Below are 27,131 nucleotides of genomic sequence, written 5' to 3'. Positions count from 1 at the left end.
AATATCTTTGTTGATGGATGCTTACAGTGTTTCCATTTACTGCCAGTACAGACGTGAAGGTTGTGGTGTGTATGTCTCTCTTTAAATACCTACATGCAAGTAATTGCCTGTTTTTCTACACTTCGACCAGCAGTGCTGTTATCAAACTCTTTAACTTTTGATAATCTGATAGGTGAAAAAAAATAGTATCTCATTTTTCATTTATTTACTTAAGAATGAGGTTGTGCATCATTTACCTCTATGTATCATTTCTTTGTATTTGTTTCTTAATGAATTTTCTCAGTGCCTTAGTGTACTTTGTAATGGACACTATTACAAAGAATCCAGGTTTCAAAACTTTTTAAAATACTGCAGATACTCCAAAGCCTGCCCTTGTCTGTGTAACTTCAAGGGATGGGGAAGGGAGAGCCCACTGCCATTTGCACCCAGCCTCACCAAAGAACTACTTGTAGTGATACCTCTTACTCAAGTTTTAAGACTGGAGCCAACAGAGGCAGAAGTGGCCCTTCCTTGCAAATAATAAAGTGTAGTTCTGGTAACAATTAGTAATTTAAAATGAGAAATATTTTCTCTGTTTTTACTCAGGTAACTATCACTGTCTTCACTAAGGAGTATGTAATGCCATGCAGTTTATTTTGTTAGGTTGGGTGACCAAAGAGAACTGAATGGTGCACATTCTAGTTCTTTAAAGTTACTCCTCTTTAACTCTCCTCCCCTGCCTTATACCTTGACTTCAGATAGTTTTTAACTCTTGAACTACTCACCAAAATCAACATTAGAGCACAAGGAGATCCTACAGGTAGTAAAGAATACAGAATGCTGTACATTACTCATTCCTTTTCTGGGATTTTTTTGTTTCTGTGATCCAGCTTTTTACAGATACCAGGTGGGTTCTTGGGATTAACTTCCTCTATAACGAAAAGGTGGTTCTGTAGAGTTGGTTATATTAGAATTTTGCCTAAATGGCTAGGCTTTAAAATATAATTTACTTTTAAAATGTTTGCTTGCTTGGGTATAAAATGGTAGCTTACTTGGACTTTAATTTGTATTTCTTTGATGACTATGAAAGGCGAACATTTCCCTTGTTTGTTTGCTGAATTTGTGTATTTTAGAAATATTTATAGTGACAGTGGATGAAATATAAGGACCTCAAACCTTTGAGTGCTAGTCGAGATTTATCTGTATTACAACAGTTTTATTTTTACAGGAAAAAACAACAGCAAAAATGTTGTCAGTCTCAAAAGTACCTCTAGGAAAATTAAAAGGGACACTGACATTTAAGAAGCCATTTCAAGCTGAAAGTCATTATTCTGCTTCTTATATTTTTAGTGGTTCGGTAATCATTTATTCATTCCATATGTTGAATGTCTTTGTATGAAGTCTTTATGAATGAGTCCTCTTAAGGAGCTGACATCCAGTGGAGGAATTCAACATGTAAATAAATAATTTTACTATAGCATCAGTATAAATTAGAGATATTAACAAAATACAGTAGTTTCCAAAATATTTTAATTCCAACTTTGTTGTTGGTTTTTTTTTTTGTTTTTTTGTTTTTTGAGACGGGGTCTCACTCTGTTGCCAGGCTGGAGTGCAGTGGCGTGATTTTGGCTCACTGCAAACTCTGCCTCCCAGTTCAAGCCATTCTCATGCCTCAGCCTCCTGAGTAGCTGGGATTACAGGTGCCCACCACCACACCTGGCTAATTTTGTATGTATTTTTAGTAGAGATGGGGTTTCGCCATGTTGGCCGGGCTGGTCTCAAACTCCTGACCTCAGGTGATCTGTCTGCCTCAGCCTCCCAAAGTGCTGAGATTACAGGCGTGAGCCACTGTGCCTGGCCGAATTCCAATGTTAAAATCTTGGGCATTTATTCGCAAACATACTACTCATTTCAAAAACAACTACACACCTTTTCTTCTAATCCTACCATATAAGGGGCAAACTGTGGCCACTGAACAAAGAAAAAGTAACCAGCCCACAGCAAATTTAAATCCATTCCCATGGCATCCTCAGCACAGTAGTGTGTTTTCACATAAATGCCCAAAACTTAGTTCGTAATGACCTTTTGCTAAAATGTGTATCCTTGATCCTAGGTGGAGCTGAGAGAGTATATATGAATTTTATTTATTTATTTATTTATTTATTTTTGAGGTAGGGTCTCTCACCCAGGCTGGAGTGCAGTGGTGTGATCTTGGCTCGCTGTCACTTCTGCCTCCCAGGCTCAAGCAATTCTCCCACCTTATCCTTGTTAGTAGCTAGGACTTCAGACACCCACCACACCACCATGCCCAGCTAATTTTTGTATTTTTAGTAGAGACATGGTTTCGCCATGTTACCCATGCTGGTCTCGAACACTTGGGCTGAAGTGATCTGCTGGCCTCGGCCTCCCAAAGTGCTGGAATTACAGGTGTAAGCCACTGTGCCTGGCTGTATATATGAATTAATCAAAATAGGTACTTCAGCATTGATGGGCAGAATGCCCAAAGATTTTTCTACATGGAAGCCCACATTATTTATTAGGTCCATGAAAGACATTGAGCCATAGGTTTTCTATATACTAAAAACCTACTTTCTGGGAAGTCAAGTGTTACCAGTTTCTTCCTACTGCTATTACTGTGACTCCTCTCTTTGACCAGGTGATACTGTTAGAAGCCTAGTTATTTCATTGCCAGTCATGCAAATAGTAATTTGTGTACGTTAGAGCAATAATGCATTTCCAGGTCCAGTGTGAAGAGCATGGTGTTTCCATGCTCTGGTTCCCTCTCCTTGTCACAGATAATAAATCACAGGCCATGTTTAAAATACATTATCTGCAGACTTTGGTACCATGTAGTGCAAGCAACAGATTCATAGTTTCTTTTTAAGAATCTGAGCTTTTACAGAGTATGTATATCTCCACATACTTTTAAAAACATATTAACATAATATGTGGCTGGGCATGGTGGCTCATGCTTATGATCATAGCACTTTGGGAGGCCAAGGCAGGAGGATTGCTTGAGCCCAGCAGTTTGAGACCAGCCTGGGCAACATAGTGAGACTCTGACTCTAAAAAAAAAAAAAATTAAAAAAATTTTAAAAAATCATATGTAAGAATATATATATTTTAAAAATCAGAATACCAATAGGAAATATCCCTGATCCATGTATTTGTAGTTGTAATCTTGCCATGGATATCAGCTGAGTCTGTTTCTTGGTCTCTTTATCTCATGAATAAAAGTAGTAATACCAGCTTACTGTTTTCTCTTAAGATTAAATTTCAAGAAATATTTTTGTGTAGAGATAAATAAAATTCAGTTACTGATCTAGGGTGTTGATAGTCTGTTAGGGAAGACAGATCTATAAGTGGATAATTACAGTACAGTGTGGAAGTTCAAAAGCAGACATATCAAAATCCAGAAGTTAACTGTGGGAAGCAGTGATTATTTGATTGGCAAAGGAAAAAGGGTTAAGTCAGGGAGGGATGACTGGACTCATGCCAAGTGGATATGGTTAGGGAAAAGACATTTCAGGAAGAACGACTAGTACTTATATGCAGAGTTACAGAGACATGAAATGGTGCAGTGCGCTCTAAGTGCTAGAAGGAAGTCTGTATTGTTTGTATAAAATGCCATAGGCACTGGCCAGAGATGTTGCAGGAAAGTAGTTGGGGCCAGATCAAGAGGGACCTGAGTTCTTGGACTTTACCTGATAGGTAGGGGAAGGAGTTAAAGCAAATGAGTCACAACTGTGTGTTTTAGGAAGATCACTCTGACAGCATGAATCTGGAGGGGGTGAGTACAGACAAGAAGACTAGGTAGAGATTAGTGCTTTGCTTTCAGGTGAAAAAAAAAATGAGGTCAGTGAATTATTAAATAAAAAGGAATGGCAGAGGAGAAAGAGAGGACAGTATTGAGGTGAACTGTTCAGGAGCTGGAATGGTTAGGACTTGGATTGGCCAGAGAGTTTTCTCTCTGTGACTTAAAATATATGACTTTTCCCAATTTTCCTGGGTTAGTTTTTAATTTTTTAAGCTTGCGGTTTCAGATGAGTCATTCTACCCCTTAGACTGTCCAGAGAGGGAGGGGGCTCTTTGCATATTTATTTTTCCTAAAGCTCAGCCTAATGCTGTGTTCTTTTTAGGTCAGATGGGCAGACCTGGAAGAGAAGAAGGATGCAGATAGGAAAAGGGCCATAGGTTTTGTGGTTGGACAGACTGATTGGGAGAAGATCACAGATGAAAGTGGTCATCTGGCTGAAAAAGCCCTCAATCGAACCAAATATATATGAGACTTAGTTTTTGAACGGAGTCATTATTCCTCTAAGGTAAGAGTACACAGTCATATAAATAGCCTACTGTGTGGTTGCTTCAAAGGGTTTGAGATAAAGAAGACAGCATGCTTTGCTAAAAATGCTCTCTTCTTGTGTTATTTTATAGTTCTGAAAGAGTAAGTATGTGCTAGTTGTTAACATTTACAATACTATTAGAAAAGGAAGCCATTTTCTACAACCTGGCTCACTTATAAAAATAAAAACCTTGAGAAAAACTTGAATTCGATAGATTTGGGAAGGAGTGAAATGATGTTATATTAAGGGTTACTGAACCTTTTGCCTGTTCTTTCCAGGTGTGACAGCCTTGTCTTTTCTTTCCAGGTGGTTCGCTTTGAGGTGATCTGAAGCCAAGGCCTCACGGAGCTTCTTTGTGTGTCACCTTGCTTCCACGTTTCAGTTATTGTTTTGTTTCTACTGCTTTAGTTTTTTAAAAGTTCTCCAGTGTCCCCAAGAGGTATTAGAATCTTGCTGTACCCAAGCAAGACGTTAATTTTTCTTTTAACTGTTTTGGGGAGGGAGGGAGTGATAGCTTAACTGCTGAAGCCAGGTGGGGTCCGCTAGAGGATTCCAACAGAGAATATTTCCTCCACTGTACAATGTCACAGACTATCTCTATCATCATTGCTTTGTGGCTGTTTCTGTTTTTTACTGTATGTAACTGGTAGCTGATTGTACTAGGGTTAAAAACAATAAACTTTCATGATAAAGCCGATGAGATTCATGGGCTATACAGCATGGGCCCTTTTCTCTTGTTTTCTTAATTTTATTTTTATTGCTTTTTAAATATGGTATGTCCTAATTAAATGCTAGCTGAACATCCCAAAACCTCTTTTTAATTGAATATTATGTGGCTCAATGATTCCGTAGCACATGTTGTAAAACACAAGGTTCAAATGATGTTCAAAACACTCATCTTTGTTTTATAGCTGATTTGTTTCTCTATCTTTGTGTCTTGAAGACTGATGAACCTTAAGTTCAAATATTCATCAGTTCCCTGGAGCATATCCATTCTGTAACATGATGCTTTATTTAAAAAAATTTTTTTTCCTCTCTGTTCTTCCCTCTCTTCTTTCCTTTCTTCCTTTTTTCACTTTCTCCCTTTATACTCTGTTAGGTTTTTATTTTTTCCTGATCTGGCTTTGAATCCTGGTAGACAGAACTGATGTATTCCATGGAACTCAAGCTTGTTGCCTTACTTTGAACTTGAATTGTAGACTTTTAAATGAAGATTGCAGGGAAAGAGTGATAAAGATGCAGAGCACTCTGGCATGTAACCTTTAAGCCTGTCAGGTTTTCAAGTTCTTGCCAGATTGTTCATTACTAGAAAGCATGGCCTTCTGCACAGAATTTCCTCTCTTGTGGTTAATACCAGGTGGAACCCAGAAACATACAGAGATAAAACCCAAATATTATTTCTATTTAAACATCCTGCAAAGAAAAAAGTCATCTTTTAGCATGAAAGAAGATGAGCCTTCTTCCTCAAGCATCATTTTCATTTTGTAATCCAACTCAACAATTTGTAAATGTGTTCACTGAATACTTCAATATTTTGAAATAGTCTCTTTCAGGCCACCGATGAAAATCCTTTAGTTTTATGACCTACATTAAAGACTGTATGAATAGAGCTAATATTTAGTAGCATTTGAACAGTATCTCTTTGGGTTCAACAAATTGATATTATAGTACTGAATACCCCAATTTAATGGAAATTCTAACAACTTTCTGTACTTTTATCTTCCCTGAAAATCTGAATTTTTAAGCAAAAGAGACTTTTAGTTCATTAAAAGTCAATATTGAATGTATAAATTGCTACATTAAATAACTTCCACTGTTTGCAGTATTTAATAAGCTATTTTGATTGCTTATTGGCCTACAGTATATTTCTGTATACTGACCTTTCTCAACCGCCTTTTTTATGTTGAGTGAAGATACGTCGCAAAATAGCCAAATAGAATTACTGTTTGTACAGAGACTCATTTACTACTTTCTAAAGCCACCCAATGCCTATTCTCATCAAAAACAAAACTTCTAGAATGTGTTCTGTAGTTCAGACGAAATGGAGGCCGATATGTTCTTCTGTAGGATGCTTTATTTCAGTTGTCCTTAACCTTGTGACGTTCTAACTGACAGTAGTCAGAATGCCAGTGAAATGAGTGGTGATTACCCGTGAATCACTTAAGAATCATGGGTAATTTTGCGTGTGTGTGTTTTCACCTTACAGCCATGGCTTTATGTCTGTTCTGTTATACCAGGGCAGGGTGGGGAGCTGCGGAAGAGTTAACAGAGTCAGAAAGGACCTCTGCCAGTTTTCAGAAGATATCGATTACATGACCTTAGAGAATGAACATAGAGTGCTCCTACTTTAGAAAATAGGTATAACAACCTTCATGCAAGGGGATTAATGAAAAAAGATTTGGCACCAAAAAGAGTAATGGAGACAGCCAGTTGATAATTGATTTTGCTAGTCCAATGTGGGGCTTAACAAAATTCTTGCACTTACATTACTACTAGAAGCAGAATAGAATAGGAAGTCCAAGGTATCTTGAAGAAGAAATTTGCTGTGGGTAGAAACTGCCTTGATAATACAAATATTAATTTAAGTTTGTTAAGAGGTGCCCTGGAAATGCAGAGGACCAATCTTGGGTGCCATTATTTGCTAGCATTTAATTTTAATTTTATTAACATTGTTTTTCTTCTCTTAGAAAGTTGCTGATTTTAGTCATATGAGTTTTATTTTAAATCTTTTGTGGTGTCATGTTACTTAAAATAATCTTATGTTGGCGAAGGTTTCTGATACCTTGGTGGGTATTTCAGCTTTTTTTTTGTCAGCTCTGTAAAGATGATTTCAGACATTTTAAACTAAAAGTGAAATCTCTTGCTTAAGTGATCCACACCTTTACTTGTAAACGTCCTGTATGAGGAATTCAGTAGATGAGACCCAGAAATTTTTCTGTTTGAGAATATTTAGGGTTAAGTGCTGTATTTGAAATATTCAGGGACTGATTACAGAAATCAGAAGCCATTAATAATAATACACAGGTAGTCTATTGACAGCTGATTCATATAATTTTCTAGAAGTTTGAGTTTGATTCAGATATCAGTGTTTAATCCAGAAGTTTATTGACAAAGATAAAATCTTAAATTTTCTGGTTGGATGTATTTTCCTTGTGAAAGAGTTTGGATCATTGAGCAAACCAAAGTAGGTGCCATCTCATCTAGAGATCAACTATTAAATTTTTTATTAGATTGACTAAGAGTCTCAACTTCGGCTTTCTTATTTTGGAGCCCCCTCAGTTTTTGTGTTAAGTATTGTATCCTGGCCGGGCGCGGTGGCTCAAGCCTGTAATCCCAGCACTTTGGGAGGCCGAGACGGGCGGATCACGAGGTCAGGAGATCGAGACCATCCTGGCTAACACGGTGAAACCCCGTCTCTACTGAAAAAAAATACAAAAAACTAGCCGGGCGAGGTGGTGGGCGCCTGTAGTCCCCACTACTCAGGAGGCTGAGGCAGGAGAATGGTGTGAACCCGGGAGGCAGAGCTTGCAGTGAGCTGAGATCCAGCCACTGCACTCCAGCCTGGGCGATAGAGCGAGACTCCGTCTCAAAAAAAAAAAAAACAAAAGAAAAAAAAACAGTATTGTATCCTGCTAACTGCAAGTTGCAGATATTTTGATAATAGGTTTCTAGAGCCTAGCGTAATTACTAGGATCGTAAAAGCAACAGATTCTCAGCTGAGGTAAGTTTTACTAAGCTATAGAAGGAAAACGATTTCTCATTTTTGGTATTGACAGACCCTAGTACAAGTTCAGGTTCTTCTCTTAGAAGCTGTATGACCTTAAGCAACTTTTTTTATTTTTATTTTTATTTTTATTTTTTTTTTGGAGACAAGGTCTCACTCTGTTACTCAGGCTGGAGTGCAGTGATGCTAGATACAGCTCACTGCAACTTCAACTTCCCAGGCTCAAGTGATTCTCCCATCTCAGCCTCCCAGGTAGCTGGGACTAGAAGTGTGCACCACCACACCCAGCCTTTTTTTTTTTATTTATTTAAGACATGGGTTTTTGCCATGTTTTCCAGGCTGGTCTCGAACTCCTGGGCACAAGTGATTGCCCACCTCAGCCTCCCAAAGTGCTGGGATTATAAGTGTGAGCCACCATGCCCGGATGAAATATGTAACCTATCTGAGCTTCAGTTTCCTGCCTATAAAATGAAAATAACACAACACACCTATTAAACATTGAGATAATGTATGTAAGCTACTTGGCACAGTACTGAGCACATAGTAAAAGCTCAAAAATCAGTAGTCGTCATCATCGTTACTTTTTGATTTGTTCTCACATGTTCTTTTTGAAATTCAGAATATCCAGCTGGCTTGAAGATAGTTGTCATGTTTTATAGTCAGCTATCATAAACTGAGCTATGTCATGTGTAATAGTACAGTGTGTTGAAAGAGTAATTACTCAGAAGCATTTTCAGGTAACCAGTGACATTGATTTTCAGAACTAGTATGGAGGCTTGAGAGGCTTGGGTGCAGAAGGTAATTTAGTACGTAGAGGGTGTTGAGTAGTAACAGAAAGAGGTTGCCAGACCACAGGTACGAACAAAGGTGCGGGCACAGAATCGTTGATTTGCCTTGATTTTCACATATGCAAGAAGAAAGTAATTTTGTGAATAAAGGTATAAAATTCAGGAGGTTCAGGCATCCCATCCATGTTAACCCTCAGCCTCCCATGACTCCATCTGTAGAGGCAACCAGTGTTAATTGAGAAAAATTGTGTGGATAAGCATTAAGTATTAATGTTTTTACCTGGTTTTTGTACACACACTACCTTATTTTTCCTTTACCAGTATGTTTTAGAGTTCATTCAGATCATATATAAAATATTCCCATTTTCTTTCCCCTCCCCACCTCCCTCTTTAGTTTTCCAAAGGTACCTTCATAATAGAAAGAGGTTTACTGAAAATTTTCAGAAATTGTTTCAAGAGCATCTCTGTTCTTTTCATGGCATGGAATATATGGTATGGGTATATTTGTATACGATTCTTTCATATATGTAGGTTGGTGTAAGCACCCTCCACCTTTCTCCTATTCCCCCAACCCCACCATCTCTAACCCTTGGCAGCCACTAATCTGTTCTCCATTTTTACAATCTTGTCATTTAAAGAATGTTATAAAGATGAAGTCATATAGTATGTAACCTTTTGGGATTGGCATTTTGGTTTTTTTCATTCAGCGTAATTTTCTTGAGATTCATTTAAGTTGTTATGTGTGTCAATAGCTTATTCCTTTTTATTGCTGAGTGACTTTCCAGTTCATTCTCTTTTGCAGCTGCAAAATATTTTATGTCTTTACTATCATTTAACTTACAAGGTCTCTATTAATGGGTATTCATGCTTTCGTTTGCTGTTATAAATTATGAATTTCATATATACTCAATCGTTCTGCGGCTTCCTGTACTTGCCTGATTTCTAGCAATGAAGGAAAATACCAATGGCATCATTTCATAGACATACTCAAAGGATGACAAGCGCTTAACGACCAGCACAGCACAATGGTGAACTACTATCAAGACAGTGTGACAGTAATGAGATGAAGAAGACACATCTTGTTTCCTGGAAAATTCTGCATGATAGGAGTCTGACAAAGCAAAGAACCATGATGTGTCTTAGAGAACCAGAATGGCCAGAGACTCTGCTGATCCCCTGGTCCACACATGACTGAGAGTTAATACCTTAGGTCACTGTTCTCAGAACCTGGATATTTATATGCACGTGCACCTCAGTGACTGATCAGATCTCACTTTTCAGGTCCGTTGCTTTCACGTTTGAAATAATAAAGGAGCATCCTTATGGGGCTGAGCTTCTGCATTCATCAACAGCCCTCTGCCTGCCGGCAGTGCCTTGCATTTGTGATCTACAAAGAGCCTCTGGACTTAATTGTTTATAGGGAAAGGCTTGACTTTGTGTCTTCTACTTAAGAAGCTTGAACTTTTTACCAAATATTCATACTCCTTTTCCTGAAAATACTGATCTAGGCTGCAGATCCATCTCTTACCATATTTGAAAAATTGAAATAATATCTTCTGCCATAACTTGAAATTCCACTCTCAAATCTGTTATTTCTGACAGTGAGTTTGTATTTCTCAAGTAGATATGTCTGATGCTTATTTCTTTTACAGCATCTGGCTCAGTGCATGGCTCATATAGCTGTAGAGTGAGTAAATACAGGGAATGTTTCCTATGTGTATGGCAAGGGTCACAGACTCAGGCAGGTAACAAATGAGCAAGGCAGAGGGTGGAGACTGATAAACTAGACAACTAGATAGGTCAGGTCAGTTGGGGGCAGCACCTGCTTTGCCATAGCAGATTGTGGCCATGTGGGGGTGTAGGTCTCATATTGCCACATTCCCTGGGTTTTCAAGAAAAAGTGAAAAATCTGTATTTTTATGTGAGATCTTTCAGTGTTTCAGCATGAGGTTCTTTTTGTTTGTGAGTGCTTTGGCCCGCACAGCCTGCCTGCCACATCTGACTTGTGGGCTGCCAGCTTGAAAGTTTTGATATTTAGAGAAGTGGTTAGACCTTAGAGTTTGTTCTGGTGAGATCCTTCTTGTTTTACAGGTGAGGTTTCTGAGACTGAAAGAAGGGAAGTGACTTACTCAAAGTCTCACTGTTACTCAGTGGCAAAACAAGACTAGAATTTGGGTTTCCTGGTCCATAACCTGGTACTTTCTTTTTTCTTAAATGCAATACCTCCTTTATGAAGACCTTCATAAATTCTAGGACGGTGAGTTCTCCTTTATCGTGTGTGTCGTGTGTTAAGTGCCCATATGTGTATTTACTAAACTCTGTGGACCTGGAAATACATTCTGATATGACTATCAGGAACGATGTGATTACTTCTGAACCGACTTCCTTAAACTCTCATAAGTATAAGGTAGCTATATACCTAGGATCCCTCTTAAACGCTTACTGCTTAGTTGAGTAATTCTCATGAATAATAGAAGCTTGAAAATTAACAAAGAATATTGGATTCAATGATCGTACAAGAGCAATGGAGTTTTCTCCACAAAGTAGAGAAAATTGTGTATTGTTATACAAATAGCTTACAGAAGTATTAATTATTTTGTTTAATTTGTCATTTCTTATGTAACTAGTCCATTTGCTTTCACTCCAGTGATGAGCATCTTACCTGCTTCACTTGGTAGTGCCCCATTCCTCATCTTTTTAAGAACAAATTCATCAGCTTGGTGTTAAAGTCTATCAGTAACATGATCCCAGTTACTTCTCCAGCTTCCTTTTGCCCTGTCCTTACTTCATGTGCACTACACTGCAGCTACACTGTGTGACTTATTCCCTAGGGTTTCTGTTGTTTCTGCCTTGCTTTTCTCATCCTTTAGATATTATCATCATCGGCTGGGCACGGTGGCTCACACTTGTAATCCTAGCACTTTGGGAGGCCGAGGCAGGCAGATCGCTTGAGCCCAGGAATTTGAGACCAGCCTGGGCAACAAAAATCTCGGCTGCAGTGAGCCGATACTGCTCTCCAGCCTGGGTGACAGGGTGAGACCTCATCTCAAAAAAAAAAAAAGCCAAACATGATGGTGACTCATGCTTATAATCCCAGCACTTTGGGAGGCTGAGGTAGGTGGATCACTTGAGGTCAGGAGTTTAAGACCAGCCTGAACAACATGGTGAAACTCCATCTCTACTAAAGCTATAAAAATTTTCAGCTACTTGGGAGGCCAAGCCAGGAGAATCACTTGAACCCAGGAGGCAGTGACCCAAGATTGTGCCACTGCACTCCAACCTGGGTGACAGAGCAAGACTCCATCTCAAAAAAAATATTGGTGGTGGGGAAAACTATCCCAAGGCCCAGCTCACATGGTGCTGCCTCCCTGAATCTGTTCCTCATCTTGTTCCCTCCCAGCTCTCAGGCGTTGTTTGTGCATGTCCTAACGTCTTCTCTTAATTTGCCTTTCTAGTAGAGTAAGAGTATATCTATCTTTATACTCTATCTTTATACTCTATCTTTATACTCTCTAGTAGAGTAGAGTATATCTATCTTTCTCCCCACTCCCTACCCACTTACATGCAAGCTCCTAGAAGGTGAGAACTATGTTTTACTCATCTTCCATCCTTGTAACACATAATATGCAGTGTCTGTTACATACAGTTGCTACTCAAGAAGTATATTTAGAATTGATGACCTGGTGAATTTTAAGTATAAAATTAATGTAGGTTCATATATGTATAATTTATAAAACCAATTCTTGTGTTTGCTTTTTCCCTACCTCTGTATCTTCCAGCTGGTGGCATATCCATATTTAAGGCATAGCAAATTCAAATCCCTTCAAAGGACAGGAAGATACTGCAAATGAGAGAATTGGCCAGTAATTTCATAATATATTTAGTTGTATTCTTTCAACAGAAACATAGTTTGTTTGCAGATTAGACGTAGAAATAGTCTTCAGTCTTATGGAAAAATACTCCTTCTCATTCTCAGAACTTCTGGCACTCTCTTAGTTTTCCCGCCTTTGGTAGAGACGTAAGTACAGTATTATTTTTTCTTTACTGTACGAAAAACAACAGCAGAAGCAAAATAAAACAGGGTACTTGACCCTCTCAGCCTCGGGGTTCAGGAAGCAGTAGGGTATGGTGGAGGTTGGGATGGTGCAGAGTGCTTGTCCTTTCTCAGTGGACAGTTCTCCAACCAGTGGTTGGAATGAAGAAAGGTAGACCCAGTATTACTAGATGAAGATGAAGTGGAAGTCTGGATTTTTATGTGAAATAGTCACAGTAGAAACATCACATCTGGAAGCCACATGTTACCAATAGGCTGTCATTTTGGGACTTTTCTGACATTAAAGGATGATGACAAGTCTGAAAGACAGTTACGGCAAAGAAGATATAGGAAAGGAAACATCAGGTTATATTACATATAAATATTTTGAGCAGCACCTTTTTACTGGTATTTTGGAAAAGTGTTTCTGTCTTCATTGAGCCAAGTGGCAATACATATGTAATATACTGATGCTGAATTTGCAGTGGGTTGATTTTTGTCCATTGCTGACTTTCACATGGAAGCATGAATATTGTCTCCGTGCTACCCCTTTTGAGTGACATCCTTCCAGTGCTTCTCAAGTTGCAGGTAAGCACCTTGTGTGTATACAGTTACATAGTGGGCACACACCCATCCCAGGAAAAGAAGACAGTGAGAATTCCCTTTGGTTAAGTGGAACAGCTGAATGGCCATACCTGGATGCAAATTTGATCAGAATTTTCTGCTCTAAACCCTCCACTGCTTTCTACTATTTCCACTGAGGAAAGACGATGTGTGTCACTAAAGCTTTGTTGGCACCTGTCACAGTTAAGGTGGGTATAATTATGTTTAATTTCTTAAAGTGTTTCTGGGCATCATCTTTTTCGGATTCATTTATTCTAGCCAGAATATGTGAATTCATTTTCATTATTAAAAAATGAAATATTACAGATAAAGCTCAACACTCCCCTCTTCCCTATAAGCACAAATACCTTGAATCTTAGAGGTAATTACTGTTATCATTTTGGAGTGTGGCTTTTTCTAACCTTTTTGTGTGTATTGTATACATATGTACTTGCCTATAAAAATATAGTTTTACTGTTTTTTACATGACTGATATTCTTTACATACTGTTCTGCAGACCCACTGTGTCTTGGATACACACACATATGCAGGTGTGTGTGCGTATATATATATATATATGTAAATATATATAGGTAAATATATATACATGTGTACATGTTTGTATATATTCCGTGATATGTGTATAATGGATTACTTTTTCTTTTGTGAGTGTTTCACTGTCATACCAGTGTTGCATTGAACAGCCTTATAAATGCCTTTTTCAGGCTTATTTTCAAAATTTCCCTAGGGAAAATACAGAAGAATTGAATTACTGGGCTACAGAGAAACCATTTCTCCTTTTATGTTCTCCTAATAATTATCTATATGTGTGTTTTAGAAACAGTCTTAATTTAACATTGGGGGTTTCAAAAATATTTGTTTTCTCATTATTTTAAAATTCCAGCTTTATATGCTGCCCTCATTTGAATTCTGCCTTTTGAATCTAGATTTGGAATTGATATGGATAAGCAAAATAGGTTCTAAGCAGTAGCGATAGTTCATAACCAATACGGCTTTTGGAATAGATGCTGTTTCAGTCTTGGGGAAGGTAAAATGTCAATTGAGAAAATAATCTTTAATCATGAAGTTCTTTTTTCCAAGTCATTCTCTGCTCCCTTTGGAATTATGACAACTTGGATCCAGAGGTGCTGTGAAAATATTTTCTTACATCATACCTCTTCTTTTCATACAAGTTTGAATGATCCTGGAAAATACAGTTTTAGGCTCTGTGCCCCTTTCAAAAAAAAAAAAAAATGAAGTCTGGAACACCCACTTTTCTTAATAGGATGTAGTTTGTTTGGGTATTAAAGCTTTGATTAAAAAGGACATACTTTGAGGATTTTCTGTTTCTCACCTGAGCCTTCTGTTTTCACTAGATATGAAACTGAGTGCATTGACAGGGCCTCTACTAGACCTGAAAGGCAGCATTCCCAGTGTTTATTTTCAGGGCCAGAGGGAAGGCTGGCGTTAACTCCTGGATTGATAAGGTTCTGGTGGAATAATTGCGTAGATTCCAAAAGACTCGAATAGATGATAACTCCTTTCTCTATGTATGCATTTTTGGAAGAATGATGAAATATGATAAGTGTGAAGAGTTGTGCACTCGTGGTGGTTTTGACCTGGGGAGATTTTAAAACTCCCAAAGCTCAGGCTACACATCATAGCAATTAAATCAGAATCTAGGAGTGGGACCCAGGCCCTGGTAATTTTTTAAAAGGCCACCACGTCATTCTAATATGCAGCCAACTTTGAGTACCGGTGGGGTAAAGGGGATTTTAAATTTTATTTCATCTCTAGCTGATGATAGGTTCATTAACCAAAATTTTCAAACGCCCTGGTCTGTTGGTTAACTTTGCAGGTGTGAAAGATACAGTTGTTGGAAGGATACTTGTTAATAAAACTCTTTAAATGTGCAAAAGAAAATCCACCTAGCCTGAAAGAGTTTATGCGGCTTCCAAAGGTGCTTGATAGCCAAGGGAACAGCTTAGGCATAGGGACAGTTTGGCTTCTTGGGAGCTCATAAAGCCAAGATTTAAAATGCCTTTTAATCTAAAACATATGTTTGCCCGTAGGCCTGAAAACAAGCCTAGGCGTTTTCTGTTGTGAAGTTTCCTCACGATAGACAGACATGAGTTGTGGTCCAGTGTTATTTAAACTTGAGAGCTTAGAGGAGAAATCTGGTGTGTGGAGGAGGTTGTAGATGGGAGAAGAGAAGTGCAGTGGGAGGGCAGAACAAATTATTTTTCTGTGGCTTGTCCTTTCTGATTTTAAGGAGAGCAGAACTAGTTTGTAGTTCCAGTTATCACAGACAAAATGGAACAAACCTCAACAAAATGAGAATTGCTATTTTCAGTAAGCTAGATTGTATCTCTCTAAATTAATCTGCTTTGATACCTAAGATAATTAATCTCTATTTGTGGCATAAGTTTCCTTATAAATACACTCTATGGTGGTGTGGACTTTTTTGGGTCTTCTTTAGAGTACATCATTCCTTCAGTAGACCTTTTCCCCAAAGATTCTGATTTCTCATTTAAAAAAAAAATTTGTTTTGAAATAGTTACAGATTCATAGGAAGTTGCAGAAAAAATGTGCAGAGAAGTCCTAGTGTTTTCTTCAACCAGCCATCTCCAATGATAACATTTTATACAATGAGAAGTGTGTGTCAAAACTTTTAAAAGCCAAGAAGTTGATGTTGATACACTCCACAGAGCTTATTTGGATTTTACCAGTTTTACAAGCACTCGTGTGTGTGTTTTGTTCTGTGCAGTTTTATCTAATGTAGCTTCATGTATTTGTGTTTGGTTCTGTGCAGTTTTATCTCATGTAGCTTCATGTAATCACCACCACCATAATCAAGATTCAGAACTCCATGTGGGAATGTGAAGAACTGTTAAGAGAATGAGTATAGAATGAGTCACTTTGCTTGTAGTCCCATCATGACTTAAATTCAGGACTTTATATAGTTGGGGACTACCTCTTTGAGGGGGTAAGTAGCATAGCTTTTGCAACATGAAGTGGCTTTTTAGTCTTTTTTTTTTTCATGAGGTCATCAATATTGGTGCTTTTCTCAGTAACTATGCTTTTGAGTAGTTAAAGCATAGTCACTTGCTTTATTTGAAGGGAGTAAAATGAGAAGTATACACCCCAGAGCGTCAGAATCTGTTACTGATCTTAATTTTGGTACAAATTGAATACTAGGAGGTTCTTTTTCTGCCACACTTCAGAACATTTGAGACCTACTCCGTAAATAGTCATTATATCTTTTTAGTCCTAAAACAGTAAGAAGACTATTGGCCTCCCAGAGAAATGCCCTGATGTGTTTGAATTGAATAGGCATGGCTTTATAATGAAGAAATAGAAACAGTCACTTTAAATGGCATTTTCTAAGCATTGGGTCAACGTGTCAAACCCTGCCTCACATTTTTTAGGTGATTACTGTCTCCACAGCATAAGGATACATAATCATGTCTACCATTCACATGGCATGAGGATTTAAATTATCTTTGCAACTAGTATGTCAAAATTAAAGTGTTTAGGAAAGTCTAGTGTTGTTAAACTTTCTGTTCCCAGGACTTGCTGATAAATTACAATCAACAAAAACAGTTTGCATTTGTGTTCTGTTCTTGTACCCACATCCCACTGTCTACCTTAGAAATTCTTTTTTGGGGCACCATTTTTGGCAAGAATTCTATAGGAAATAAGAGTTTCTGGAGTTTGTTCTGATTGGTTCAGAGTCAGCAAGCTCAGCTCTAATGAAGTAATAGTATGTGTGAAAAGAAGTATCTAAATGCCAAGATAGGAATCTTGAGCAAAAGCAACTTTGGGGTATTTATCAAAAATGCATTTTGCCTGATGTAATTGTGGTTTTTTGTTAGAAATTTAATACAGTAGAAGTCAGCAAAACTTCATTGACAATCCCATTGTCTCATAAAGCTTGATTTGAAAAAGACAATGTAGAAACAGACTAGCCAGAAGACATTTAGAGCGTTAAATATTCTGATAATCACCATCCCACACTCATGAAAGAGCAGAGGAGAAGATAATCAACATTAATGACTATAAATGAAAAGAACCAGAAAGGAGGCTGGATTACTTTCATTCAAAAAAAGTAGGTTGGGTGTGGTGCCGCACACCTGTAATCCCAGCGCTGGGAGGCTGAGGTGGGCGGATCTCTTGAGCCCAGGAGTTCCACACCAAACTGGGCAACGTGGTGAGACCCCATGTCTACAAAAAATAGCCAGGCGTCGTGGTGCATGCCTGTAGTCTCAGCTACTCAGGAGGTTGAGGTGGGAGGATCCCTTGAGCTCAGGAGGTGGTGGAGGAGCTCAGTGACCCAAGATTTTGCCACTGCACTCCAGCCTGGGTGACAGAGCAAGATCCTGTATCAAAAAAACAAAAAACAAAAAAAACCTGATCTTTTTGAAAAAATAATCCTGAATATAGATTTAACTGTTAAGGGTGGGGGGAACCAGGATTCCAGTTATGTTTCCCTCCCCACCCCTCACCAAGTCAAGAAAGCAGTGAACCAGCCCCTCTTAACAAGTGGAACAACTACAGAGATGTTTTGAGTAACTGTACAGAAGTTAAGAAAATATTCAAGCCAAAACTAGTCTACTCAGTGGACATAGATACAGCCCCAAGAAGCAGTGGTTAGAGATGGCAAGTTGCATAATTTTAGAAAGATCACATTAGTCACTGAGCTTTTAATTAAGAGGATGTCTGCAGTGTAGGCCGGGTGCAGTGGCTCACTCTTGTAATCCCAGCACTTTGGGAGGCAGACGTGGGTGGATCACAAGGTCAGGAGTTCAAGACCAGCCTGACCAATATGGTGAAACCCCATCTCTACTAAAAATACAAAAATTAGCCAGGTGTGGTGGTGTGCACCTATAGTCCCAGCTACTCAGGAGGCTGAGCAGAAGAATCACTTGAACCTGGGAGGCAGAGCTTGCAGTGAGCCAAGATTGCACCACTGCACTCCAGCCTAGGCCACAGAGCAAGACTCTGTCTCAAAAAAAAAAAAAAAAAAATGTATCCCCCTGTGTAAGGAAAAAGCAGATCAGTGTCTGAGCAACCAACCAAGAAACAGCAATAGTCGTCATGCCATTTGTCAAGTAAACATGTCAACATGGGGTTGTAGTTAAAAAGTAAATGAGGAAATGCATATAAACTTCATAGCACAAAGCTTTTTAGCTGGGTTTTCTTCTCAAACTATATTAACATAGTTTAGAGCTAAGTTTTATGGTTGCGTCAGTGTTACACGTCAGTGATGTTCTTAAGCTAAGAATTCTTTTTCACTGTGAAGCAGTACAAATTCATGACTTTACTAACAATTTATGACTGCTGAGCAGTAATACAGCTAACATTTACTGAGCACATACTATGCTCTAGAAGTGTGTTGAGCATTTCACATGTATTGTTTTACCTGAACCTTAGAACAGTATTATGAGGTAGGTGCTATATTATTATCTCTGCTTTACTGATGACCAAGCTGAGGCCAAGAAGAATAAATAATTTAGAGATCTGTAGCTGATAGGTGGTTGAGCCAGGATGAAAAGACACTCCAAAGCCCGTGCACCTAACAAACTACTCGACTTGGGAAAGGTATTAGGTGAGGTGGAAAGCAAATGGGGTGGGGGAAGCAGCGTCAGGTCAGATACCTGATGATAAAGTGGGGAAAAGGTAAAGGGAGGAACAACATTCTTGCTGACAGCTGAAGCTCCAGTCCAGAAGCACTTACTGAGAGCATGGAAGTCAGAGCCACAGAAATCAGTAAGTAGGGGAAAGAGAAAGGTTTTCCTAAGGGAAGAAAAGGAACTGACATTTGTTTGAGGTGTGACTGGAGAATTGGAAATGGCAAAACAAGAGTTTCTGAGCGTGAAGGGGTGAGATGGTGAGAAATGAAATCACCCTGAAAAACTCTTAGTGAAAGAAAAGCAGACCCCTAGTGAGCAGATGGACATGTAAAACTGGTGACGTTTTGGGTTGTTCCTTTACTGTGTTCATTGTCCACCTGCCTTCAGCAGTTCATCAAACACTCCCTTCCTCTGGAGGCTAGCATCTGTTTTGCTTTTTTTTTTTTTTTTTTTAATAGGACTGAGCATTCAACTCTTAGGCAGTTGGTTATATATACTACTTAGGTCATTGCAAAGAGGGCGAGGTGCGGTGGCTCACGCCTGTAATCTCAGCACTTTAGGAGGCAAAGGCGGGCGGATCACCTGAGGTCAGAAGTTCAAGACCAGCCTGCCAACATGGCAAGACCCCGTCTCTACTAAAAATACAAATATTAGCCAGGCATGGTGGCGTGCACCTGTAATCCCAGCTACTCGGGAGACTGAGGCACAAGAATCGCTTGAACCTGGAAGGTAAAGGCTGCAGTGAGCCGAGATCGCGTCACCGCACTCCAGCCTGGGTGACAGAGCAAAACTCCATCTTAAAAAAAAAAAAAAAAAAAAAAAGCTTTGTGTAGGAATTGTCTAATCCTGAAAAATACTTTTTCATGAATCATCATCTTCCACAGGTGAGTGCTTAGTAACTCTTTGTAAATGTAGATACCATGATCTACCTCAGAGGTACAGCACGTATTATTAATACTCTCAAGTAGATCGTCTGAACTTATACCTTACAGATGTATATGTGTATATTTGTGGTAAATCTGACCACGAATATTGTATACAATACTTTCATGAAACGCATTATATTTGCCATATTGTCACAAGTTCATTTCCCGCCACCCCAAAGCTTCAATCCCTGAAGCAGTTAAGACTTACACAGAACTCAAATTCAAATGTATAAAATCCTCAGCCTGATAGAGCTATATTGTTCTAGCTAAAGTATTCAGTATCTCTTTCGTGCCTGTCACTGTTTCATTATCTTGTCTGATGATGTTACTTTATGTGAAATTTGTGCAATATTTAACAGTTTGTGTAAAAACATCAAAGGATTTTTTAAATTTCTGTTTTGTTTTGATTGTATATATTATCAAACTATGATCTGCTTTACAGAGCAAAGGATCAAAACTGTAAATAAAAGGACTAGAATCAATTATTATGAAAATCTAGACTATATAGGACTTCAGAAAACTGGTTACCAAAATTTTGGCTAATTTTGTAAGGACTTTTTTCTTTTCTTGAGACAGAGTTTCACTCTTGTTGCCCAGGCTGGAGTGCAATGGCGCAATCTCGGCTCACTGCAACCTCTGCCTCCTGGGCTCAAGCAATTCTCCTGTCTCAGCCTCCGAAGTAGCTGGGATTACAGGCGCACACCACCACTCCTGGTTAATTTTGTATTTTTACAAAAAATACAAAATCGGAGAGACGGTGTTTCTCCGTATTGGTCAGGCTAATCTCGAACTCCCAACATCAGGTGATCTACCCGCCTTGGCCTTCCAAAGTGCTGGGATTACAGGCGTGAGCCACTGCATCCGGCCTTTAGGACTTTTAAAAGAAATAATTTTTATCTTTTCTTTTTCTTTCTTTCTTTTCTTTTGTTTTTTTCTTTTTTCTTTCTTTCTTTCTTTTTTTTTTTTTTTAAGGCAAGGTCTCACTCTATTGCCCAGGGCTGTGCAGTAGCATGATTGCCGGCTCACTGCAACCTCAGCCTCCTAGGCTAAAATGCTCCTCACCTTAGCCTCCCAAGTAGCTGGGACTACAGGCACACGCCATGATGCTGGCTAATATTTGTATTTTCTTTTTTGGTAGAGATGGGGTCTCACCACATTGCCCAGGCTGGTCGCAAACCCCTGGGCTCAAGCGATCCTCCCACCTCAGCCTTCCAAAGTGCTGGGATTACAGGAATGAGCTACCGTGTGCAGCCAAAAATATATTTTCAAGACACTTGTAAAATTAGGTTAGGAAAGTGCAATTTTAAATTATTTTCTTCTGAGGATTCTATATTTTGTCATTGAGAGCAAAGACAGTCTTTTAAAAGTGGACCTACGTAAGAGGGCTGGGTGTTAGAGCTTTATTAAAGAGTGCTGTGCTGTTTGCTGTTTATGCTTTGCTCATTCTCTGATGGAAAATAAATTGTTTAGGTACGCCTTACATGTCCAGGAGATGCCTTCAGCCTCCCACCGTTTGAGTCTGGTTTGGGATTTGTATACTATATGAAACCGTGTTTGAAATAAAGGTTTCCTAATGAACATTTTCCTCCATGGGATACCAATCAACTGCCTGCTTTTAATTGATAATTGGGCATTGACTCCTCAGCAGTGCCATCATCATGAACCACAGTGCAGACCCTGTAGTCCACCATTGAAAAATTAGACAGTTATGCAGTATTTGAACATGTCTAATCTAGGAGAAAGTAGCACCCAAAGCTGGGCACGGTGGCTCATGCCTATAATTCTGGCACTTTGGGAGGCTGAGGTGGGAGAATTGCTTGAGTCCAGCAGTTCAAGACCAGCCTGGGTAACATAGTGAGACCCCCATCTCTACAGAAAAATTTTAAAAAATTAGTTGGGCATGGTGACATGTGCCTGTAGTCCTACCTACTCGAGAGGCAGAGGTGGGAGGATCACTTGAACCTGGGAGATCGAGGCTACTGTGATCATGGCACTGTGCTCCAGCCTGAATGACAGAGTGAGACCCTGTCTCAAAAAAATAAAATAGCGCCCTCATATTCCTTAATGGAAAGAATGACCAGATCTTTGGCAAAGTGTGATTGCTAAAATAACATAATAACCCACTCAGCTTACACTCCATGTGTTTCCAAGAGAGAGGGATACACACTTGGTAGAAACAGAAAATTATAATCAAATAGAATTCTTCTGTTGGCAGAGCATATGTATTTATACATTCTTCTGTGTTTAGCTCAGTGGTTAGAGAACACTTCCTGGAAAGAGTGCAATACACAAATGTTTTCAATTTGAGCTTGTACATTTCATCTAATTGGTCCCTGAGACAAGGTTCACTGCCCTGGAGGTGACTTGGCTCAGCCTTTAAACACACACTAATGAATTTCAGGTTTGGGAAAGAAGAAGGGCTGCTCTCAATTGGACAATCATGTGAACTTGTTTCCCCTGTGTGTCTAACTTAGGTATGTAATGTCACTCTGGATAGAGGGTTCTTCTACTGTCTCCAGACACAGAAAACTGATTGCCCGTGCTCAGAGCACTCCATGCTTGCCTGTGTTTAAAACTTAGGTTTGGCAGATTCCTTCATTTTTGTGAAAATAGGGCAAAGATCTTCTGAGTGCAGTTGGATGTATTGGAGGGCACTTAATAACCTTTAGCCTGTAAAGACGGGTTTGGGCTAAGTCTGTTTTGTTTTTCCTTTCAGCTGTTTGAAGAGAAAATGTGAAGGAAAATTCATCTTTCATACCTTTTTATGCTGATAGTTCTAGTAATAGTTTAGGGATTTTATCTCATCTGCTCCAGCAGCGCCCCAACAGAAAAATCATGGAAGTTGAGTAGCCAAATATGAAACTTGTTTTATATAGATAGGAAAGAAGCTAATGAACTCACAGACACCCCTTATCAGGACTACAAAGCCCGAGCTATGTATTACCCCCACCCAACCCTGCGTACCTTTGGCAGTGCTTACAAAGACTTGATCCTGACTAGCTTAGAAGACAGATGCGGTTACTCAGCTTTGTACGTGTCTCGCCTGTATGCTCAAGAGTGGGTCACAATTTGTGTTGGGCCAGCAGTGGGGTAAATGTTGATTTCATGAATTCCATCATCAGTGGAAGGTCAGCCATGGACTGTAATTTTGTTACGCAGTGGGAGAATTTCCATTTCTGTGTGATGCTGCATTTGTCCCAGTTATGCCATTTATCATCTGCAAGGCTGTGGACAGCCTGTGCAAGCCTCGTGTCTGGACCACAGTTCTTCCTTCCTAATTTAAGCAGCGTGGGCCAGATGATCTCCTAAGGCCCTTTCTACCTTTCACAGTCTGAAGTTCAGCTTCTGCATATATGAGGTTGGGGCACCAATTGCAATGGTCAACTGGAGACTATTTGCATCATGCAGATGATAAACTCTTCCAGCAGACAAATGTGAATAAACAGCAACACTCAAGTCCTGCAGAAAGTTTGTCTTGAGTTTGCTGAAATGATCAGCAAAAATCTTGGGCGGTGAAGTGCTCCTAAGTGCTGAGCAGGAGTTGTCAGGTGATGGTGCCCTGTCAGCGCTAGATGCTTACTAGGGGTGGGGTCCTGCCTGAGATCCTGAGTTAGCTGCAGGAGATGGGTCCAGCATGCAGTCGGGCATCAGAAAGTCTTGGTTCCTCCAGGCTCCTGACTGTCCCTATCAACCCAGATGCCCTGGCCTCATAGGCTTTGGCGAGTTACTTTGCAGTTCTAAAGCTTCTGTTTGGTCATTTTTTAAATGACCAAATAATAATAGGTCATTTTTTAAATGACCAGATAATAACTACTTTTCAGGGTGAAAAGCTTAAAGATAAAGTATGTGAAAGTATCTAGCAAATAGATGGCGCTTTATAAGTAGGAGACTAAAAACAGCAATTTGTAAAAACCCCAAATAAGATAACCTTATCTGAAAGAGGGGTTCAAAAAACTAACATTTGTGTGTGAATAACATTGCATAGGACATACTGTCCTTTAATCCTTAACAACCTCATTTTACAGATGCAGAGATACCAGGAAGTTCCCAGGGTCACAACACCTGGAAACAATGGAGTTGAGCTTCAAGTCTTCTGATTGAAAACTTGTGTTCCTTTTACAATATACTATCAATACAGTTAGTCCATTTTATAGTTAAAGTTCAATTTCTGATGATTCTGGAAAGGGAAATAAATGATCAAAATGGTAATAGTACCTATTTTGGTAGAGGAGATTTCATTGTGCCCTTTTTATATGACTACAGCTATATTGCCATTTAAGACAAACCCAGGAAACGCTAGCCAGTCACTCCTCACATTGTGAGATCTTAACCCCGAAACAGCTACTGGGGATAGCTGGAAGATTTGAATATCTCTGGGATGTCACTGTCCAGTTTTGAAATAATTTTATAAATGGGTTTCTTCCAGGAAGGATCTGAGTCTCTCCCTGCGGAGACAGCCCTGAAGAATTCCTGTAACGTCAGGCTGGCGATTTCCAAGAAGCAATCTGGAACCTGCATTTCCAAAGAGACCCACAAGAAAGAAAAGACGTGAGGTTGGGGAAGCACTGGTGCCAGAGCCCTCACTAGCGGATGCTGCCTGTTTCTTGGGAAGTGGGCTAGGAGCATCCCTGCTCTACCAGCCCCTGATTCTGCAACCCTAGGAATCCTCTGCTCCCTCATCAGACACAAACCTTGATATGACAGCTCCAATGAGAAAGTCCTGGGAGAAGGTGAATTAAGGACATTTCCTTTGTAGGAGAAGCTGATCCCGCTAATGGGTGACTTTTTACTAAGTAGGTCAGAAAATCTTACTGAAAGTAAATCTGTGGCTCAAGGAGACTTTGATATTCTTTTCCCTAGTACTAACTGTAGAAGGAGTGCCCCCAAGCTTCTAACTGTCATACCTCATTCCACTGCCTTTTAGGGCTGGGTCTGAAGAGCTTACACTCCTGCTTTCAGAGCCGGTTGACAGGGGTGCTGTTCTAGAATCCTGACGCAGACTGGCACCATGAATGATCGGTCACTGCACCGCCAAGCTCCAGACCCAGCTTGGCTTGGGGCTTGCCGCCACTGCAGGCCAAATAACCACCCTCTGTGGAAAGATGCGGCAGTGCTGCCTGTCCCATACTGGCCCTGACCCCTTGAGCCTCAGAAAGGGAGACACGGACAATTTTCCCCACAGATAGCCTTAGCTTTCCAAACGTATTCTGACTGACCAGTCAACCAGTGGATGACCACAGTTCTTGTATTTCTTGGAGGTATCAATAAACCACTCTTGGTGATCACAGTCAAGGGAGAAAGCAAGAAGAGGGAAGTGTAATCTGTGACCAGATACACCCAGCACCTGCAGAATCGGGTGCCAGCCTAACAGCTGTCGGCCGTGCATGAGGCAACACACATCTCTTGATTAGGAATGTGCACCACTGACACCTAGGCTCACCCTTCACTGATGCTTTACCTCTGAGGTGCCACCAGTGTGCCCTCATAGGGATCCCCGAGGGACTGAGCTTGAGTGTTGTTTATTGTTATTTCCAGAAAGGATTTGAGGTGACTTGAGGGGCCTTCCATAGAAGGCCCACAGATATGCTTTCAAGGGAAAATACAGATAAGAACCAAATCATGAAAAGCATAGAAATTGTTGAAAAAACCTAGGCCAAGACTAGGTGTCACAACTGAGCTCAGGATTCTGTCCTGAGCCTCCTGGCACTAAGGCAAAAAGGTCAGTAAGTGATGTAACTTGATAACGACAGGGTATTTAGTCTAAGATGGTGTAACACCTGGCAGACCTCTCCCTAAGCTTCAGAATGAAGACTGGCTGTAGACTCAGTTTGCTGCTTCCACCTGTTGTCCGAGTGAAGATGTTGAGGCTGTGATCTTTGTGGATGATACAGCGATTGGCCCAGGCTGCCCTGGCTGTCAGTAACTTAAGGAGACACAGAAGGGGGATCTTTCCTAAAACCCGAATCATGTAGGGAAGACACTCATTAGACCTCATGGGACCCCAGTACATGGTCTTACCTCAAAGTCATTTCCCTTGTTATAGTGCATATTGAGAGCTCGAAAAAGTTCTGAATTGCGGAGAACCACCAGCATTTTGGAATTTGTGACACCATCTGAAATTGCTTGCCGGGCAGATTTTTCCATTTGGATGTAATAAAACTCACGAAAGTTGCTGAACCACTTGATCATCTGGGAGGTAATGCAGCGGTTGAACTGTACAAACAAGAGGTCCATCCAGTCAGACATTTGCCATGAGGTGCTCAGAATTAGAACCGTCTGCTTCCAGCTCAGTATAGGGGTTCATATACATGGCTTTAACCAGCATTAACAGGGGCTTCCTTTAAGAAAACAAGCAAAGCCACCGCTGTTTTCCAAGCCTATTCAGTTTTACTCAGAAAAATCTAAATTGGCTTCAGTACCCGTTATAACAAATTTTTTTTTGATATGCTAGATTCATGAGGGTTGTTTTACCCATGAAAAGCTTTATGTGGTGTTTGAGTGGGACTTAGGGGTCAAGACCAGTGTGGTGCCAGATTTTGCTATACCCAGGTGGATTGCATGGCAGGCCCGGGGCCTTCTGCCTGGATAAAGGGCCAAGGGAAGGGCAAGGTATAGGTCAGGGAGCAGTTTATTAGCAACTTTGAATTGTGGAATGAATTGAAATCAAAATCAGAGGTTGCTTCAGGGATCAACCAACTGAATATGAGGGAAAGAAAAGCTTGAATGATGTAGGCCGAAAGTATTAACAGCCCCTAACCCAACACCCAAGGTAAAGGAGGCCCTCAGAAACCTTTTATGGGAAAAGGAGAGGTCTGGTCCCAACAATTAATTTGATTTTCCTTATTGTTACACTTCATCTGTATGTACTTTCACTCAATTTTGAACTATAGCAACTTGAACATAAATTTGACAGTGTCTGACACACACACACGCACACTCTCTCTCTCTCTCTCCATATATATATGGTTTTTTGTTTTTTGTGTTTTTTTGAGATGGAGGCTCGCTCTGTCACTCAGGCTGGAGAGCAGTGGCTCACTGCAACCTCTGCCTCCCAGGTTCAAGCAATTCTCCTGCCTCAGCCTCCTGAGTAGCTGGGATTTTT

The 27,131-nt window shown here is 39.9% G+C and overlaps 2 protein-coding genes across 2 annotated transcripts in view; one reads left to right on the top strand and one right to left on the bottom strand.

The window, feature by feature from the left end:
• Window positions 1-5,042, top strand: part of YLPM1 (YLP motif containing 1) — a 76,283-nt gene extending 71,241 nt beyond the window's left edge. Inside the window, exons 19-20 of the mRNA XM_011949809.1 lie at window positions 4,119-4,301; window positions 4,629-5,042. Of these exons, the coding sequence (XP_011805199.1) occupies window positions 4,119-4,265 (147 nt within the window). The 3' untranslated portion in view covers window positions 4,266-4,301; window positions 4,629-5,042. The remainder of the gene's footprint in view (window positions 1-4,118; window positions 4,302-4,628) is intronic.
• A 19,328-nt stretch (window positions 5,043-24,370) lies between these two features.
• PROX2 (prospero homeobox 2) overlaps window positions 24,371-27,131 on the bottom strand; it is a 19,063-nt gene continuing 16,302 nt past the window's right edge. Inside the window, exons 6-7 of the mRNA XM_011949559.1 lie at window positions 26,048-26,242; window positions 24,371-24,541 (exon numbers count right to left, since the gene is read on the bottom strand). Of these exons, the coding sequence (XP_011804949.1) occupies window positions 24,371-24,541; window positions 26,048-26,242 (366 nt within the window). The remainder of the gene's footprint in view (window positions 24,542-26,047; window positions 26,243-27,131) is intronic.

The sequence above is a fragment of the Colobus angolensis genome, unplaced genomic scaffold (assembly GCF_000951035.1).
Source record: "Colobus angolensis palliatus isolate OR3802 unplaced genomic scaffold, Cang.pa_1.0 Scaffold3, whole genome shotgun sequence".
NCBI classification, from domain to species: domain Eukaryota; kingdom Metazoa; phylum Chordata; class Mammalia; order Primates; family Cercopithecidae; genus Colobus; species Colobus angolensis.
This window is presented reverse-complemented; position numbering and strand designations above follow the sequence as displayed.